The sequence below is a fragment of the Chiloscyllium plagiosum genome, unplaced genomic scaffold, assembly GCF_037043375.1.
Source record: "Chiloscyllium plagiosum isolate Xiang-an unplaced genomic scaffold, Cpla_swu_hap1 HiC_scaffold_3, whole genome shotgun sequence".
Classification (NCBI taxonomy): domain Eukaryota; kingdom Metazoa; phylum Chordata; class Chondrichthyes; order Orectolobiformes; family Hemiscylliidae; genus Chiloscyllium; species Chiloscyllium plagiosum.
Genome location: NW_028270141.1, coordinates 55,290,940 through 55,310,093, shown reverse-complemented (window position 1 = coordinate 55,310,093; position 19,154 = coordinate 55,290,940). Strand labels below are relative to the sequence as shown.

The following is a 19,154-nucleotide window of genomic DNA, read 5'->3' as shown; positions in this document are numbered from 1 at the left end:
TACTCTCTGTATATAGATATTTTCCTTGAATTTTCTATTTTCTTCCGTATTGGCTATCTTATATTTAGTTTTATATTTTCAGTTCTGCCAAGAGTGAAACCAAACAGAAACTGAGGAACAGTTATGGTCCATTCCTGATAAGGAATATTCGATGTTATACTGGAAATATATAAGCCACTGAGGGACAATATCTCAATGCAAGTGTATATTTGACAAATCAATGAGCAACACTGGATCTCACAGCAAGTGCGGATCTAATAAATCACTGACGGACTATATCTAACTGTGAGTCTGTAGCTATTAAAGCATTGAAGGACTAAATCTCATAGCCAATGTGCATCTAATAAACCTCTAAGGACACTACACCTTACAGTGACTAAATAAAAAAACACCTGATGGACTATATCTCATTGTGTGTGTATATCTAATATGGGCTGTACCAATTGTGCTGAGGTCAGCCAAGTGGACCCCATAAAATATGAGGTCCCTGATTGGAACAGTTAATCTGGTCCAATCAGGGACTCCTGGCTAACATAGTCTTTCACAGTTGTGTAGCAGTGGTCTAGGATGTTCGATCTTATTGTGGGGCAGGAGATGTGTTGGTGGTATTTTGACAGCAAACACTTGAGTTGGCTTGGTTGAATTGGCCAGCCATGATGAATAAGGCCAGAGTGTTTGTGGCGGTGTAAATTTCATCCAGGACATTCTTCACATCCGCATAGGGTGGTATGTAGACTTCTGTCAGGATGGTGGATGTGAACTAGCATGGCAGGTAGTAGAGATGGCATTTTACTTTGAGGTATTCCAGGTCTGGGAAGCAATGGCTGACCAGGGTCACCATGTCTGAGCACCAAGAGATGTTGATCAGAATACAGGAAGGAGATAGAGGCCTTGGTGATATGGTGCTATGATAATAACCTCTCTGCCAATGTCAGTAAAACTAAAAAACTGATTATTGATGTCAGAAAGAAAGGAGGAGAACATTCTCCCATCTACACCAACAGAATGGAGGTTGAAAGGATTGAGAGCATCAAGTTCCTAGGAGTGATGATAACTGACAATCTGACCTGGAATTCTCACACTGATGCGAAGGTCAAGAAGGAACAACAACCCCTCTTCTCCCTTAGGTGGTTCAGGAAATTTGGCATGTTCATAAGGACCCTCATTAACTTTTACAGATACATTATGGAAAGCATACTGTCTGGCTGTATAATGGTCTGGTACAGCCACTGCTCTGCCCAGGACCATAAGAATTTGTGTGCCCTTGAACCCCACACCTCCCAACACAACAAGGACAGAAGCCACCACCCCCCACCCCCGTCCTGGTCCTCACCCTCCACCTCACCAACCTCCACATACATTGCATCATCCTCCGCCACTTCCGCCACCTCCAAACAGACCCAACCACCAAAGATATATTTCCCTCCCTACCCCATCAGCCTTCCAGAGAAACCATTCCCTCCGCGACTCCCTCATTAGGTCCACGCCCCCCCCCATTAGCCCACACCCCACTCCTGGAATCTTACCCTGCCACCGCAGGAAGTGCAAAGCCTTCCATCCAAGGCCCCAAGGGATCCTTCCACATCTATCAGAAATTTACCTGTGCCCCTACCAATGTCATTTATTGCATCCATCGCATCCGGTGTGGTCTCCTCTACATCAGGGAGACAGGACGCCTTCTTGTGGATGGTTTCAGAGAATATCTCTCGGACACCCACACCCACCAACCCCACCACCCCGTGGCTAAACACTTCAACTCCCCTTCCCTTTCCCTCAAGGACATGCATGTGCTGGGCCTCCTCCACCGCCAACCGTTACTACCCAATGCCTGGAGGAAGAACACGTCATATTCCACCTTGGGACCCTACAACCACACGGGATAAGCGTGGATTTCAACAGCTTCCTCATCCCCCCCCCCCCACACATTATCCCAGTCCCAAGCCTCCAACATGGCAGTGCCCTCAGGACCTGTCCATCATGCCATACACCCCCTCACTTATCACCTTCTCCCTCACCTTCATCCATCTATCACTTTCTCAGCTACCGTCCCCCCAGCACCACCTCCTGGCCCATGAGTCTCATTCCTGATGAAGAGCTTATGCCTGAAAAGTCAATTCTCCTGCTCCTCGGATGCTACCTGACCTGCAATGCTTTCCCAGCAACACACTCTGGACTCTGATAAAGCTCCAGCATCTGCAATCCTCACTTTCTCCTCCTTAATGTTGATATTGCCTAGCACACGTTCTGTGCGGTGGAACCTGTATGCCTTACGCTGTCCAAATGTTTTTCTCACCCTCTGATCTGTATATCCTTGCTGACAATGATCTGCCTGTACTGCTCGCAAACAAAGCATTTTAGTGTACTTGTACACATGACAATAATTCAAATCAAATCCAAACAAATCAAGTCAGCTAAGAACAGGAGTGTCAGACGTCCTGTTCACTTTGAGAGGTGGTTTTGAGGGACCAGGATCAGTGTCAAGGACTTTCCACATGTAAATGAAGGGTGACTTGGCAACGGAATACTGGCCTCTGTGAAGCAATAACAGTAGCGACAAGAGATAAGCATACCCCAGAAGAAATGCACCCAGAACAGTCATCTTTGAGTTGGGGCTAAGCTTTTCTGGCATCATTCTATTATTTAGGAAGCTTGACATGTTCGATCCTGCCATTGAAGCCTGGGCCCAGTATGTGGTAAGAATGCATTACTTTTTCTCGGTAAATGACATTTATGAAAAGCAACAAGTAATTCTTCTGACAGCTTGTGGATCTGAAGCTTTTTTGATTATTAGGAGGCTTAGATTCCCTGAGGCATGTGATACTAAAACCTTTCAAGAGTTGATGGATTTAGTTCAGGAATAATATGACCGCAAAACCTCCTCCAATTCTGAGACACTATCAGTTTTACTCAGCAATTTGAGAATCTGGGAAATTGTATCAGGAATTTTGATTAAGTTAAGGTGACTGGCAGATGCATGTAGCTATGATTTAACCGATTAATGATGTAACCATACAAAGCACATACTAGCTGAAGTCCAGCTGGATGCCAAACAGGCACTACAACTGGCTTTACCATTTGAAAATGTGGCAAGGGGAGTATATGAATTACAGAGTGTTCTGATGGAGATGGACACACTCACCAGGCTGACTGAGCTTGGGAAACACCACTTGACTGAAGACAATTGCATAGCCTCACTCAGGCCATATCCTGAATGGAGGACTCTAGATCAGCCCACAGCAAAACCCGAAAGCAAAGCCAAGCCTTGGCCAAATGGTTAAAATTTTCTTCAGGATCTGGGCCAGCAAGGCATTGTACCTACTGCTGGTATGCAGATTTCAGACAGCAAAAGATTTCCACAGACCTAAACTGAGGAAGAGAACTCATAGAATGGTATTCAGGAGAGTGCACATCCTGGAAAGTTCGCTTACATCTGGTTTGGAACAGTTAAATTGTTTAGCAACATTCAAATGAGAATGAATAAAATTAAAAGTCTGGTTAAATGATCACCCAGTTCTAATGGAGGGCTATACTGGTGCAGCCATTTTAGTAATTGCAGAACCAGTCTTTGGCAAAATTCGCACCGGACCCTAACCCTAAAGTTTACACAAGACCTTGGCTAGAATGATAACCTTTACTGGTGAACCTTTACAAATTAAGGGTATAACTTCAGTTCTGGTCTTTATGAGAAGCAGCTGGTTCAGATACCACTGATTGTAGTAAAAGGCTTAGTGTAGCAAAATTGGTTGAGAAAGATTCACTAAGAGTAGCTCAACATTTTTTGATTAGAAAATGGCTGCCTGAGTGAATTCCTCACTAAACACATGGACGTTTTTCAGGAATCTCTAGGTATTATCAAAGGAGCCAAGATCACCTTGCATGTTGATCAGGAAACAATTGCATGATTCTGCAAGGCCCGTCAGGTATCCAGGTTCGATTCCATCTTCAAGTGACTGTCTATGTGCGTTTCCTTTGGGTGTTTTGGTTTCATCCCACAGTCCAAAGATGTGCAGGTTAGGTGGATTGGCCATGGAAATGTGGTATTACAGGGATAAAGCAAGGGACTGGGTGGGTTGCTCTTCAGAGAGTTAGCGTCGATTCGATCAGTCAAATGGCCTGTCTGTGCACACTGTAGGATTCTATGATTTATGGTCATTCGATGATCAAATCAGAAGAGTGGAATGTTTAGGAATCATCAAACGAGTCCAGTTTGTGGAATGGGCACCACTGTTTGTACTAATTGTGAAGCCTAATTGGTTGATTTGCCTTTGTGGGGATTTTAAATAAGTGGTAAACCACTTTTCATAGTTGGATAAATACCCAATTCCTCACACAGAGGACTTATATGCAAAGCTGGCAGAGGGGTTGCTCTTCACAAAGCTGGATATAAGCCTTGAAAATGGTTATGTTCCCAAGTTATAGCTTTCAGGAAAGTGAACAAACAGCTACCATCCTTAGAGGTGTTGGCACACTGTGGTCCCAAGTGAGATCTGGTAGTGAAATATGATTCCTCCCCTAATGTTACAGCATTTACTCATGGGCGGCCCAATGGAGAGGAACGCCCTATCGTGTATGCATCCAGGACTTTGGTTAATGCAGAGCATAAATACATCTAGATAGAGAAAGAGGATTTGGGAGTCATATTTTGAGTCAGAAAGTTCTTTGCAGATCTAAATTTGTAATAATAATGGACTACAAATCCCTGTGAGATCGACTTAAAGAGGTCAGACCTTCTTTAAGTAGACCTCGTAGAAGGCTGTTGTAAGTGATTATAATTACAAGTTGGAATATTATCTGGATGGCCACGTAGTGTTGGCAGATACACCACAAATAGAACCACCACTGGAAGAGTCTGTCCATGGTTTTAAATTTTCTGGACACACCTCCGGTCACAGCTGACAATATCAGACTTTGGATGGAGGAAGATCTAGTTCTGGCAACAGCTGGTGGTGATGGAGGGAAACCAAAGGGCCGTTACAACCAAATTGAAGCCTTTTGGAACCTGGAGAGACCAGATCACAATAGTGGACAGCACATTATAATGGTGAGCAACAGTGATTGTCCATAAAAAAGGTCAGCGCTAGATACTGGCTGAACTCCACCAGGATCATCCCGGGGTTTCCAGGATTGGAGGCCAGGACTGCATGCACACATAGCTGTGTTGGTGGGGAAACTTCAAGAGTGCCAAAAAGAACAAAGACTACTGCCAGCAGCTCCCCCACATCCATGGGAATGGCCCAATAAACCCTGGATGACAGTATGTTGAGTATGCAGGTCCTTTCATAGGCTCAATATTCTTAATCGCTGTTGGGGCACATTCAAAATGGTGGGACGTGCATTGAGTTCATTTGTCAAATATGGGGTTGAAGATAGAAAAACTGCACACATCGTTTGCAATACATGGATTCCTGCAAGTGTTGGTCACGGGTAATGGGCCATCACTTACCAGCAGGAAATCTGAGAATTTCCTAAAGCTGAATGATAGTTGATATAAGGTCAGCTGCATACCATCCACCATCCAATGGTCTGGCAGAAAGTGCAGCCCAAACTTTGAAGGAAGGCTTAAAGAAACGGCCTACAGCTTCACAGCTTTCCTGAAGAAGGGCTTATGCCCGAAACGTCGATTCTCCTGTTCCCTGGATGCTGCCTGACCTGCTGCGCTTTTCCAGCATCACATTTTCAGCTTCACTAGATACAAAACTGTCCCAATTCCTATTTGATTATAGGACCATCACTCATGCAACTACAAGGAGAGCTCCAGCAGAGATGCTAATGGGGAGAAGACTCAACACTGGGTTAAATCTAATCATCCTAAACCTTGAGGGGAGCGTGAAATGCCATTAGGAATACCAATGCCAAACATAATATTCTGCTAAGCAAGAAGGGCAGTTTATTCCAGCGATGAAGTTTGGTGTAGAAACCATGGGAATGGCCCTGTATGGGTATGAAGCATGGTTGACATGAGGTCAGGTCCAGTGACATATAAATTGAGATATGTGTGACAGTCCTGAACAAGCATGTGGACCATATGAAATCTGCAAACACACAAGCGGTACAGACACAAAACATGCCTGGCTCATTGACAGCTTTTCAACTATTCCAAACGCTGTAGCTTCTCCATTTCCAATAAGCATTGAAGACATCTCAGAATCTAAGATGGATATGATGGATGTCATTGTCCCAATGCCTTTGCAGCTGAAAGAAGAGAACAAAATTCTTCCAAGTTGCTCTGGGGCAGGAGATGATGTGTTGTGCGATGTATGTCATATCAGAGGCAGAATTGGAGGAACCTGGCCTGGTGCTGAAACGTTGCAGGAGGAGATCCAACAGAAAAAAAAAAGCCTATGTCTTTAGACTTAGAGGGGAAGGGATGTAATAATTGTAATCACGTCAGCCAGGTGGACATCATAGAATATGAGTTTCCTGCTTGGGGCTGTTAATCTGGTCCAATCAGGGAGTCCTGGCTGACAGAGAAGAACAAGAGTTTCAGATATCTCAGTGAGAGTGTCCACTGAACAAACATCTGAGAGACTATATCTCACTGCAAGTATTTATCTAATAAAGCATTGCGAGGCAATGTATATCACTGCTTGTGAAACTCTAATAAGTAATTTAAGGACTATATCTTGACGTGACTATACATCAAAGAAACCTCTGAGGGACACTACAACTTATTGCAAGAATATATCTAATAAAACATGGAGAGTCAAACAATTTCACGACAATATATGTATCTAATACACCACTGAGACATTATCTCTCACTGTAAGCGTGTATCTGATAGACTATTAAGAGACACCATTCTTCACTCTGAATGCATATCTAATAAACCATTGTGAAACACTATAGTTCTGGTTAAGATGGCAACAGAGTAAGATACTCTAGCTGGAGCTCCTCTGCTCACTAGGTCTTTTTCCTCTTTCTTTCCTCTTTTTCCTCTGGCTGCAGTTTTCGGTCCCCCCCCTCAACCCACCAAGGAGCAGGAGCAGAGCAAACGTGGGCTGAGCTGGGAGTTGAGTCACTGCTGGACCCGGAATGGGAGCAGAGTGAGCGCGGGCTGAGCTCGGAACTGAGTCACTGCAGTACCCAGAATGGGAGCTGAGTGAGCACGGGCCGAGCTGGGAGCTGAGTCACTGCTGGACCCAAAATGGGAGGAGAGTGAGCACGGGCCGAGCTGGGAGTTGAGTAACTGCTGGACCCAGAATGGGAGCAGAGTGAGCACGGGCCAAGCTGGGAGTTGAGTCACTGCTGGACCCAGAATGGGAGCAGAGTGAGCACGGGCCGAGCTGGGAGCTGAATCATGGCTGGATCTGGAGCGGCAGCAGAGTGAGCACGGGCTGGCTGGAGGAACAAGTTCTGGAGGCAAGGCCAGCGCGTGAAGGCAGTGAGGCCTCATGTTCTGAAACCTGGCATGCACATATCAGTGGAAATGGCATATAACTTGCGTACTTTAAAGACACTTCTTATTTTCATTCTGGACAACTTAAACTCTGTATTCCAATGCTAGCCCTATTTTTTTACTATCTCAAAGTAAAGTATAAGTATGTAAGTTAGCTTGCTGAGCTTGAAGGTTTGTTTTCAGACATTTCATCACCATACTAGGCAACATGATCAGTAAGAGTCTCTGGTAAAACGCTGGTACTATGTCCCACTTTTCTAAATATAGGTCTTGGTTTCTTAAGGTAGGTAATGTCATTTCCAGTTCTTTTTTTCAAGAGAAGGTTGATAGGGTCTAAATCAATGTGTTTATTGATGGAATTCTGGTTAGAATACCATGCCTCTAAGAATTGTCATGCGTGTCTTTGTTTCACCTGTTCTAGGAGGTGCGTGTGTATTGTCCCAGTCAAAATGGTGTCCTTCTTTGTCTGTACGTATAGAAACCAGTGATAGTGAGTCATTTTTTTGGTGGCCAGTTGGTGTTCATGTATCCTGGTGACAAGCGTCCTGCCAGTTTGTCTGATGTAGTGCTTTTTTACAGTTCTTGCATGGTATCTTGAAAATAACATTTTTTATTTGGTGGTATTTATTGGATCCGTCAGGTTCAACAGTCGCTGTTTAAGTGTGTTGGTAGGGTTGTGTGTTACCATGATGCCAAGTGGTCTGAGTAGCCTGGAAGTCATTTCTGATATGTCTTTGATGTAAGGTAATGCGGTTACAATTTTTGGTTGTGTTGTGTCTGCTTGTTTGGGGTTGTTTCTGAGGAACTGGTGGATTTTGTTTATTGGATACCTGTTTTTATTGAAAATGTATAAATATTTTTCTTCTGCTTTTTGTAGTTCTTGGGTGCTGCAGTATAATGTAGCTCGTTGAAATAATGTCTTGATGCAACTCCGTTTGTGGGTGTTGAGATGGTTGCTTCTGAAGTTAAACATTTGGTCCATGTGTGTTGTTTTTCTGTAGACACTGGTTTGAAGCTCTCTGTTAACTGTATGTTCAACTGGCATGTCTAGAAATGGGAGTCTGTTGTTGTTCTCCTCTTCTTTTGTATTGTTGATGGTTTCCTCTAATTTGTTCCGTTTTGTGATGACAAAAGTGTCATCTACGTAGAAGACCCAAAGTTTGGGTTGGATAGATGGGAGGGCAGCTTGTTTAAGTCTCTGCATTACTGCTTCCGCTATGAGTCCTGATATTGGTGATCCCATAGGTGTTCTGTTGACTTGTTTGTAGGTTTTGTTATTGAATGTGAAATGGGTGGTGAAGCAGGTCCATTAGCTTGAGGATGTTATCTTTGCTGATGAAGTTTGTGGTCCTGGTTTTCCTAGTAGTGATGCCAGTGTTTTTATGGCCAGGTTAATGTTAATTGATGTGAAAAGGGCTGTAGCATCAAAGGAGACCATTACTTCGTCCTCTTCTACCTTGGTATCTTTGATGGTGTTCAGGAATTCTTGGGTGGAGTGAATGGAGTAGTGTGAATCTTCATTAGGTCTTTTAGTTTTTGGTGGAGATTTTTAGCTAGTCTGTAGTTGGTGTACCAGGTAGGGAGACAATGGGTCTGAGGGGGCCCCTGGTTTGTGTATTTTTGGTAAACCATAGAAGCGTGGTGTGTTGGATCCATCTGGTTTCATGTTTTGAAAATTTGTCCTGTTTAATTCTCCTGATTTTTTCAGTGCTGTTAAAATGGATGAGATTCTGTTTAATAGCTGTGGGGTCAGGTCTATCGCCAAATGCTGGTAAGAAACTTGCCATCAAGATACATGAACCCCAACTGGCCACCAAAAGACATGACCCACTATCATTAATTTCCATACGTACAGACAAAGAAGGACACTGCTTTGACTGGGACAACACACACATCCTAGGACAGGAAAACAAAGACACGCATGAGAAATCTTAGAAGCATGGCATTCTAACCAGAACTCCACCAATAAAGACATCGATTTGGACACTATCTACCATCGCTTGAAAAAAAGAACTGGAAATGACATCACCCACATTAAGAAACCAAGATCTATAAATAGAGAGGTGGGACATACCACCAGTGACTCTCACTGATGATGTTATCTAGTATGATGATGAAACAACTGAAAACAAACCTTCAAGCTCAACAAGCTAACTTACAAGTCATAGAGTCATAGAGATGTACAGCATGGAAACAGACCCTTTGGTCCAACCCGTCCATGCCGACCAGATATACCAACCCAATCTAGTCCCACCTGCCAGCACCCATCCCATATCCCTCCAAACCCTTCCTATTCATATACCCATCCAAATGTCTCTTAAATGTTGCAATTGTACCAGCCTTCACCACATCCTCTGGCAGCTCATTCCATACACGTACCACCTCTGCGTGAAAAAGTTGCCCCTTAGGTCTCTTTTATATCTTTCCCCTCTCACCCTAAACCTATGCCCTCTAGTTCTGGACTCCCCGAATGCAGGGAAAAGACTTTGTCTATTTATCCTATCCATGCCCCTCATAATTTTGTAAACCTCTATAAGGTCACTCCTCAGCCTCCGACGCTCAGGGAAAACAGCCCCAGCCTGTTCAGCCTCTCCCTATAGCTCAGATCCTCCAACCCTGGCAACATCCTTGTAAATCTTTTCTGAACCCTTTCAAGTTTCACAACATCTTTCCGATAGGAAGGAGACTAGATTTGCACGCAATATTCCAACATGGTCTCACCAATGTCCTGTACAGCCGCAACATGACCTCCCAACTCCTGTACTCAAAACTCTGACCAATAAAGGAAAGCATACCAAACGCCTTCTTCACTATCCTATCTACCTGTGACTCCACTTTCAAGGAGCTATGAACCTGCACTCCAAGGTCTCTTTGTTCAGCAACACTCCCTAGGATTGTATAAGTGTATAAGTCCTGCTAAGATTTGCTTTCCCAAAATGCAGCACCTCGCATTTATCTTATCATCAACCTGAGCTACAAATCTTCTCAAAAATCGCTATTACTTAAAATATCTGTACCTAGGTACCCTGTACCTAAGATAGCACTGAGGGGCGATATTACAAACCTTTCATTGCACTCATTCGAGTGAATACAATAAATGCCATTGTATTCACTGCAAATGTGTAATTACTAAGTCACAGAGGAATTGTACTTCCCCTGGTAAATTGAATAAATCACTGAGTGACTATATTTCTTTGGAACTGTGTACCTGCCAAACCACTGAGGAACATTATATCTAACTGCAGTGTGCATCTAATAGATCAAAGAGGGATCATATCTCGCTGCGACTGTCTACTTAAAAAAAAACTGCAGAGCACCATATCTCATTTTGAGTGCTAATTTAATGAACCACTGAGGGACTATATTTCACTGCAAGTTTTTATTTAATGAACCACTGAGAAATTATGTTTCACTGTGAGTAGAAACCACTGAGTGATACAATATCTGACTGCAAGTGTGGATCTAATAAATCACTGAGTGACGACACTTCACTACGAATATATGTCTTGTACATCGATGTATATCTATGTAACTACTGAGGGTCAATATATCTTACTGTGAATTCATATCAAATAAACTACTGAGAAACTATTTCTCATTGCATGTATAAATCTTATAAACCATTAAGGGACAATATCACTGAGAGTGTATATCTAAAATACCAGTCATGATTTGGAGGTTCCAGTGTTGGATTGGGGTGTACAAAGTTAAAAATCATGCAACACCAGGTTATAGTCCAACAGGTTTATTTGGAAGCACGAGCTTTCGGAGTGCTGCTCCTTCATCAGGTGGTGAAGGAGCAGCAACCTGAAAACTTGTGCTTCCAAATAAACCTGTTGATTATAACATGGTGTTGTGTGATTTTTAACTAAACTACCAGTGAGAGTTTATATCTCACTAGGAGTGTCTGCCTAATAAATCACTGAGGGACTGTATCTCACTGTAAGACTGTATCCAATAAACCACTAAGAAATACTGTCTTTTACTGTGAATGCATATCTAATAAACTACTGAAGGACAATCCATCTCACTGAGAGTATATATCAAATAAACCACTGAGGACCTATAACAGAAATTGCTGGGAAAACTCAGTAGGCCTGAGTTCATACTTCTGAGAAAGGTTCACTGGAACTGAAATTTTAAGTTTGTTTTCTTTCCACAAATGCCGCCAGACGTACTGAGTTTTCCCAACAATGTTTGTTTTTGTTTCTGATTTCCTCATCCACAGTTTTTTGGTTTATTTTTGTTTCACTGAGGAACTATATCTCACTGTGAGTGTGTTTCTAATAAACTATTTAGTGACTATATCACGCTGTCACTGTGTATGTAATAAACCTTGGCAGGGATATATTGCACCATCTCTGACCTGGATTTACATTTAACATTTTGCAACTTTCTATCACCAGCAACATCTTAACTATGCACCCAGTAAATACTACATCATTGCATTTTATCTTAGCAGAAAGGTGCAACCAAATCTTATTTATAGAATCAGAGAATCATTATAATAATTTCTCAGTCTGGTTTTGGCTTTGTTGCTGGGTGTGTGGTTTGTTTAATGAATTCTCGTCAATACTCACCATTTCATGTGATGAATCCCTCACCACTGCTTGCCATATTGGTGTGAGGTAACTGGTCTCTTGCTCACCATAAAACAGCCTTGCTGCAACATTCACGTTTCGATTGGATCTACAGGGACTGCTTTGTCAATTAGGTTAGAGGAAAAGCACTGGATAGTCTAAGCAGAAGAAGCTTTTGCCTTAAATAGGATGCAGTTTATTGCATGATCATAATTAGGTACAAGTTATACTGCTACCATAGTTTTTTTGACTAAGACTATAAGAAGACAGTAGATCTGTGCATAGTTTCCTTCAAGATTGAGATCAATCCCTCCACCCAAAATGTTATGACAGCATCATACTGGGTTGAACTTCATGTACTTCTCAGAATTAACCCTTTCGCAAATAAATACATTGTCTAACATATGGAAACTATCCTTTTTGTCATCAATTTTCACCTTATGTTTCTTCCTTAACAGCAATAATTTCCTTTGAGCCATAGCTCCAGAGGTGTCCAAATAAACCCTCCACCAAGTGGCTGCTTTGTGCATCTAAACTTGAAGAGTATGTGTGAAAAGGTCATTGAACTTTGAGGACGGGACTGTCTAGCTGATCCTGCCTACACCAAGCGTCCTCATATGTTGCCCTGTAGAGTATCAGATGGCAATCAGCACGTAAGACATAGCTAACTTGATGTTTGTTTTTTTTAAAAGAATAATGTTTTACTCAACAACTTACCCGTTCACCCTTGGGTCCACGGTCTCCTTTGTTCCCTGGTGAACCCTACAATTAAATAAGACAAATGAAGTATTATCTAATGTCTAATGCTGTACAAATAGCAGTTAGTGTTAATTGTAAAACTTATACAATTACTACCAGGAATCTATTCACTTTATATGGCATGAAGAGACAGAAGACGGAGCAGCAAAAAAATGAAAATGATCAGGAACCCTGGAGTGTTCTTCTGGTTTGCTTACCTGGGAACCTGGGAAGCCACGCCCTCCAGTTTTCCCCTGTTGGGAGATAAAAAGGAAACAGACCTCGTGAACAGCTATGAATCTGGCTGGTGACATTAATAAAAGTAGGAATGAATTTTGTGTGCAACACTAGCTCCAGCCCCGTAAGCCCAAAGCCACTGCAATGATAAAGCACAGGGTATATATATCCGAATCCCCTCCAAACGATCAACCACTGACCCAAGCAGCATAACTGTGAGAAGATACATGAAAGACGCTTCCTAATTATGAAGGAGCATTTCAAAGTCAATATATCTAACTGAATGCTGTGAATATGTCACAGTTCAGAAAAAAGTACAAATTCAGATGTTCTTTCAGCAAACTCACACATACATTTGGGATTATCAATATGATGTCTATTTAACATTAAACTTTTCTGTTTCATTGTTCTTGCTTTCCCATGCAGTTATGAGTATCTGAAGCTTATCAACCTTTCTTTTACCCTGCTTTATTTGTTAACATTCATGCACTGCACACTGAATTTATATATGATTGTATTCCCACTTGTCTAACACCCTCATCTCTTACGCGAGTCATAGAGTCATAGATATGTACAGACCCTTCGGTCCAACCCATCAATGCCGACCAGATATCCCAACCCAATCTAGTCCCACCTGCCAGCACCCGGCCCATATCCCTCGAAACCCTTCCTATTCATATACCCATCCAAATGCCTCTTAAAGGTTGCAATTGTACCAGCCTCCACCACTTCCTCTGGCAGCTCATTCCAAACATATACCACCCTCTGTGCGATAAAGTTGCCCCGTAGGTCTCTCTTATATCTTTCCCCTCTCACCCTAAACTTATGCCCTCTAGTTCTGGACTCCCCGACCCCAGGGAAAAGACTTTGCCTATTTATCCTATCCATGCCCCTCATAATTTTGTAAACCTCTATAAGGTCACCCCTCAGCCTCCGATGCTCCAGGGAAAACAGCCTCAGCCTGTTCAGCCTCTCCTATAAAATAAATCCTCCAACCCTGGCAACATCCTTGTAAATCTTTTCTGAACCCTTTCAAGTTTCACAACATCTTTCTGATAGGAAGGAGACCAGAATTGCATGCAATATTCCAACAGTGGCCTAACCAATGTCATGTACAGCCGCAACATGACCTCCCAACTCCTGTATTCAAGTCTTAAATGCAACTCCCAATCCTTTATGCATTTTGATGTTTCTTTCTAATGCTTCACCATGTTCCTTGTCCTATTGTAGGTCAGGTTTAAACCCTCCCCAACAATCAATAAGGTGTTAGATGATCAGCACAGGCAGCTCGAGCCTCATCATGAGTTGAAACAGACTTACATGCATTCTTGAAATATTGCAATGTCCTTGCGTTCAACTGCTATTCCTTCAAGGGAGAATTTTACTGCATTTACAACTAATGATGTTTTTTTAAGTTTGTGATCAGACAGAGTGTTGGTGGAACAAGCCAACCTCTCAGAAGCCCATTCTAACCTTGACAGATGTACAGGTAGTGCCACTTCCAGATCTGCAAATCCTGTCACTGAGCCTTTTACCAAGGACAGCCAGTTACACAGCAGCATTATTCTAAGAAAGTATGGCACTACACCATTTTAGGAATTATAGGGTCAAACAATCAAAAACTTAGTCAAAAAGGTAGGTTTTAATGAGTGTTTTAAATGTTCGGAGGCAGAGAGGGGTAGGGAGGACAAAACAATCTTCTCTGTGAGATATCTACTGAAGAGATATTGTTCCTTAGCTTATATAGCTTGTTATATAGCAAGAATCTGGGCTGGATGTTGGGGTAGTGGAGTGCAGGATCACCGTACCTTACTGATCCCAGTGAATTATAGCTTATCTGATAAAGACAGCCAAAAGATTTAACATAATATAATACTGATTCAGTTTTTCCCTAAATGATTCTTGAGTTGGCACCCACATTTGCCACAAGCAGATGGTAAATGAAAAGAAAATTTAGTACTTAGCACTTATATTATAAATATGAGGGAAATGAGAGGAAAAACCAAGGAAAAGCTTCTAATAGCAGAAATAAACATAATATATTGAATTTCCATACCCATCAGTGAGCAGATAGTTATCTATAGCCTATGAGTATCACTACATGCATTATGACAAGTAAATTCCTAATTAAGAAATCCGTTTGATACATACTGGAGCACCAGGGGGTCCTTCTGGTCCAGGAAAGCCAGTTTCTCCCAATGGTCCTCTATCCCCTTTCAATCCCTACCAATACAGAGGCAAAATGAAACTTTACTTTCTAAATGTTGGATAATATGAAAAGAAATAACAATATGAATTGAACTCACTGGTTCGCCTGTTGCACCAATTGGCCCTGGCTGACCAGGAAGACCAGGTTTCCCCTTTCATAAAGAAAGAATAAAAACAAGTGTTGTTAGATATTTCTATTGAGGAGCTACTTATTACTAGAATGAAGTAGCAATTGAAAAACAATGCCTTCAGTGTGATAAACTAAAATATTTACTGTTTGCTTACAGTTGCTGTATTACTGATGAATGATGTTGCTCTGATGAAATCGTGTTCATAAGATCACGGAATGATGCAGTGCAAAAGGAGTCCATTTGGTCCTTTGTACCTGCCATGCTTCTCTGAAGGAGTATCAATTAGTCCTATGGTACTCTTTTCCCAAAGTGCACCATCCTCTTCAAATTGTTCCCCATAAAGTTGGACTTTGATAGCAGACCATTGACTAATAATTCACATCAGGGGCAAGTGCTAAACTCCAGAGTAACAGCTGGAGTATATGGGAGGGTTGAGGAGGGTGGTACTGCTCACATTGTTCCCCAAACACCCCCTTGAAGAAAAGTAATTTCCAGACTGACTGATGTTTATCAAGCTTGGCCCACAGTACTAAAACAAGGTATGGGTATGAGGAGGGGGTATGAATAGACTGGACTTGCACTCTCAAAACTGTAGGGGGTGGTCTTTAGAAACTAGGTTATTAGGAGTAAAATCAGGCGATATCATGTTGGTGGGGGCACCCCTGAATTACACTGGCTCCACACAAACGACGTGACCATCCGTCCTTCAAAACCTTTTCAGTAAAGTTGTAAACAAAAGGTCTTCTTACTCTCACCCACCTGTCATTGACCAGCATTCAAAGGTAGATTGAGAGCCTGCAACAGCCTCAGGTTACCTGGGTTGGCCCGTATTGAGAGAAATCAGGTCAGGTCGGGCATGAAGGTTGTGGTCAAGACACCCACACATTTTACATATTCCTCTCCCTAACCTGTACCACCAAAAGTAAGCCCTGGGTGGGATCCTTAACATCCAGCCCATGGACTCAGGGCCAATTATATTATGTAATTGTATGCACAATCAATGGTTAAACTCAAAAGAATAACAACAGACCTGATGCTTCTTAGAAACACAGAGGAACAATCTTTATCCTAAATTGATTCCAAGTTGCATTGTTTGAACTATTTTCTGTTGGAACAGTTGTATTGTTTAAACTGTCTTATTTTGAACAGAAAGCTGATGAAACTTAATGGTGAATGAACTCACAGAATAGTGTATAATCTACATGCCAATGGCAGTTAGGCAGCAGTTTGAAATTTGATTATATCATTTTTCCACATATAAATCCATCACTATTATCCACCTTCCTTTCAAATATTCACCTGTGGGCCAGTCAGTCCTTGGGGACCTGGTGGTCCTGGCATTCCTGGATCTCCCTAGAAATACATCAAAACAAGATTGTACAAATAAGTGACAAACCCTCAGAGAAACACTCAGTTTGTGTTTATCAGTTCATTGAACAACATAGAACATAGAACAAAGAAGAATACAGCGCAGTACAGGCCCTTCGGCCCTCGATGTTGCGCCGATCCAAGCCCACCTAACCTACACTAGCCCACTATCCTCCATATGCCTATCCAATGCCCGCTTAAATGCCCATAATGAGGGAGAGTCCACCACTGCTACTAGCAGGGCATTCCATGAACTCACGACTCGCTGAGTAAAGAACCTACCCCTAACATCTGTCCTATACCTACCACCCCTTAATTTAAAGCTATGCCCCCTTGTAATAGCTGACTCCATACGTGGAAAAAGATTCTCACTGTCGACCCTATCTAAACCCCTAATCATCTTGTACACCTCTATCAAGTCACCCCTAAACCTTCTTTTCTCCAATGAAAACAGCCCCAAGTGCTTCAGCCTTTCCTCATACGATCTTCCTACCATACCAGGCAACATCTTGGTAAACCTCCTCTGCACCCGTTCCAGTGCCTCCACATCCTTCCTATAGTATGGCGACCAAAACTGCACACAATACTCCAGATGCGGCCGCACCAGAGTCTTATACAACTGCAACATGACCTCAGTACTCCGGAACTCAATTACTCTACCAATAAAAGCCAGTACGCCATATGCCTTCTTCACCGCACTATTTATCTGGTGGCAACTTTCAAAGATCTGTGTACATGGACACCAAGATCCCTCTGCTCATCCACACTACCAAGTATCCGACCATTAGCCCAGTACCCCATCTTTTTGTTACTCTTACCAAAGTGAATCACCTCACACTTAGCTACATTGAACTCCATTTGCCACCTTTCTGCCCAGTTCTGCAGCTTATCTATATCCCGCTGTAACCTGCCACGTCCTTCCTCACTGTCTACAACTCCTCCGACTTTCGTATCATCTGCAAACTTGCTCACCCAACCTTCTAACCCCTCCTCCAGGTCATTTATAAAAATGACAAACAGCAATGGTCCCAAAACAGATCCTTGCGGAACACCGCTAGTGACGGCACTCCAAGATGAACCTTTGCCATCAACTACTACCCTCTGTCTTCTTCCAGCCAGCCAACTCCTAATCCAAACCTCCAACTCACCCTCAATGCCATACCTCGGTATTTTTTGCAGTAGTCTACCATGGGGAACCTTATCAAATGCCTTACTAAAATCCATATACACCACATCTACCGCTTTCCCCTCGTCCACCTCCTTAGTCACCTTCTCAAAGAATTCAATAAGGTTTGTGAGGCACGACCTGCCCTTCACAAAACCATGCTGACTATCCTTGATCACATTATTCCTATCCAGATGTTCATAAATCCTATCCCTTACAATTCTCTCTAAGATTTTGCCCACAACAGAAGTGAGACTCACCGGCCTATAGTTACTAGGGTTATCCCTACTCCCCTTCTTGAACAAGGGAACCACATTTGCTAACCTCCAATCTTCTGGCACTACTCCTGTAGACAACGAGGACATAAAAATCAAGGGCAATGGCTCTGCAATCTCCTCCCTTGCTTCCCAGAGAATCCTAGGATAAATGCCATCAGGCCCAGGGGACTTATTTATTTTCACCCTTTCCAGAATTTCCAACACCTCTTCTCTACATACCTCAAAGCCATCTATTCTACTTAATTGTGACTCAGTATTCACATTGACAATAATGTCCTGTTCCTGATTGAATACTGACAAAAAGTATTCATTCAGTGTCTCCCCAATCTCTTCAGCCTCCACATGCAACTTCCCACTACTATCCTTGACTGGACCTATTCCTACCCGAGTCATTCTTTTATTCCTGACATACCTATAGAAAGCCTTAGGGTTTTCCCTAATCCTGCCAACTAAGGACTTTTCATGTCCCCTCCTTGCTGCTCTTCGCTCTCTCTTCAGGTCCTTCCTGGCTACTTTATAACTCTCAATCGCCCCAATTGAACCTTCACGCCTCATCTTTACATAGGCCGCCCTCTTCCATTTAACAAGGGATTCCAATTCCTTATTAAACCATGGCTCCCTCACACGACCCTTTCCTCCCTGCCTGACGGGTACATACTTATCAAGGACACTCAATAGTTGCTCCTTGAACCAGCTCCACATATCAATTACGCCCTTGCCTTGAAGCTTACTTTTCCAAGCCACACATCCTAAGTCATGCCTCACCGCATCATAATTTCCCTGCCCCCAGCTATAACTCTTGTCCTGTAGTGCACACTTATCCCTCTCCATCACTAGAGTAAAAGTCACCGAATTGTGGTCACTGTCCCCAAAGTGCTCACCTACCTCTAATTCTAGCACCTGGCCTGGTTCATTACCCATAACCAAATCCAGTATGGCCTCACCTCTTGTTGGCCTATCTACATATTGTGTCAGGAAACCCTCCTGCACACATTGGACAAACACTGACCCATCTAATGAACTTGAGCTATAGCTTTCCCAATCAATATCAGG

General features: G+C 42.7%; 1 protein-coding gene across 3 annotated transcripts in view; it reads right to left on the bottom strand.

Annotated features, from left to right (window-relative positions):
• Nucleotides 1–19,154, bottom strand: part of col19a1 (collagen, type XIX, alpha 1) — a 422,382-nt gene that overhangs the window by 43,146 nt on the left and 360,082 nt on the right. For all 3 annotated transcript variants that reach the window (XM_087979446.1, XM_087979452.1, XM_087979458.1), the window contains 5 exons: nucleotides 16,590–16,643; nucleotides 15,258–15,311; nucleotides 15,103–15,174; nucleotides 12,933–12,968; nucleotides 12,694–12,738 (listed from right to left, as the gene is read on the bottom strand). In XM_087979446.1, the coding sequence (XP_087835572.1) occupies nucleotides 12,694–12,738; nucleotides 12,933–12,968; nucleotides 15,103–15,174; nucleotides 15,258–15,311; nucleotides 16,590–16,643 (261 nt within the window). The remainder of the gene's footprint in view (nucleotides 1–12,693; nucleotides 12,739–12,932; nucleotides 12,969–15,102; nucleotides 15,175–15,257; nucleotides 15,312–16,589; nucleotides 16,644–19,154) is intronic.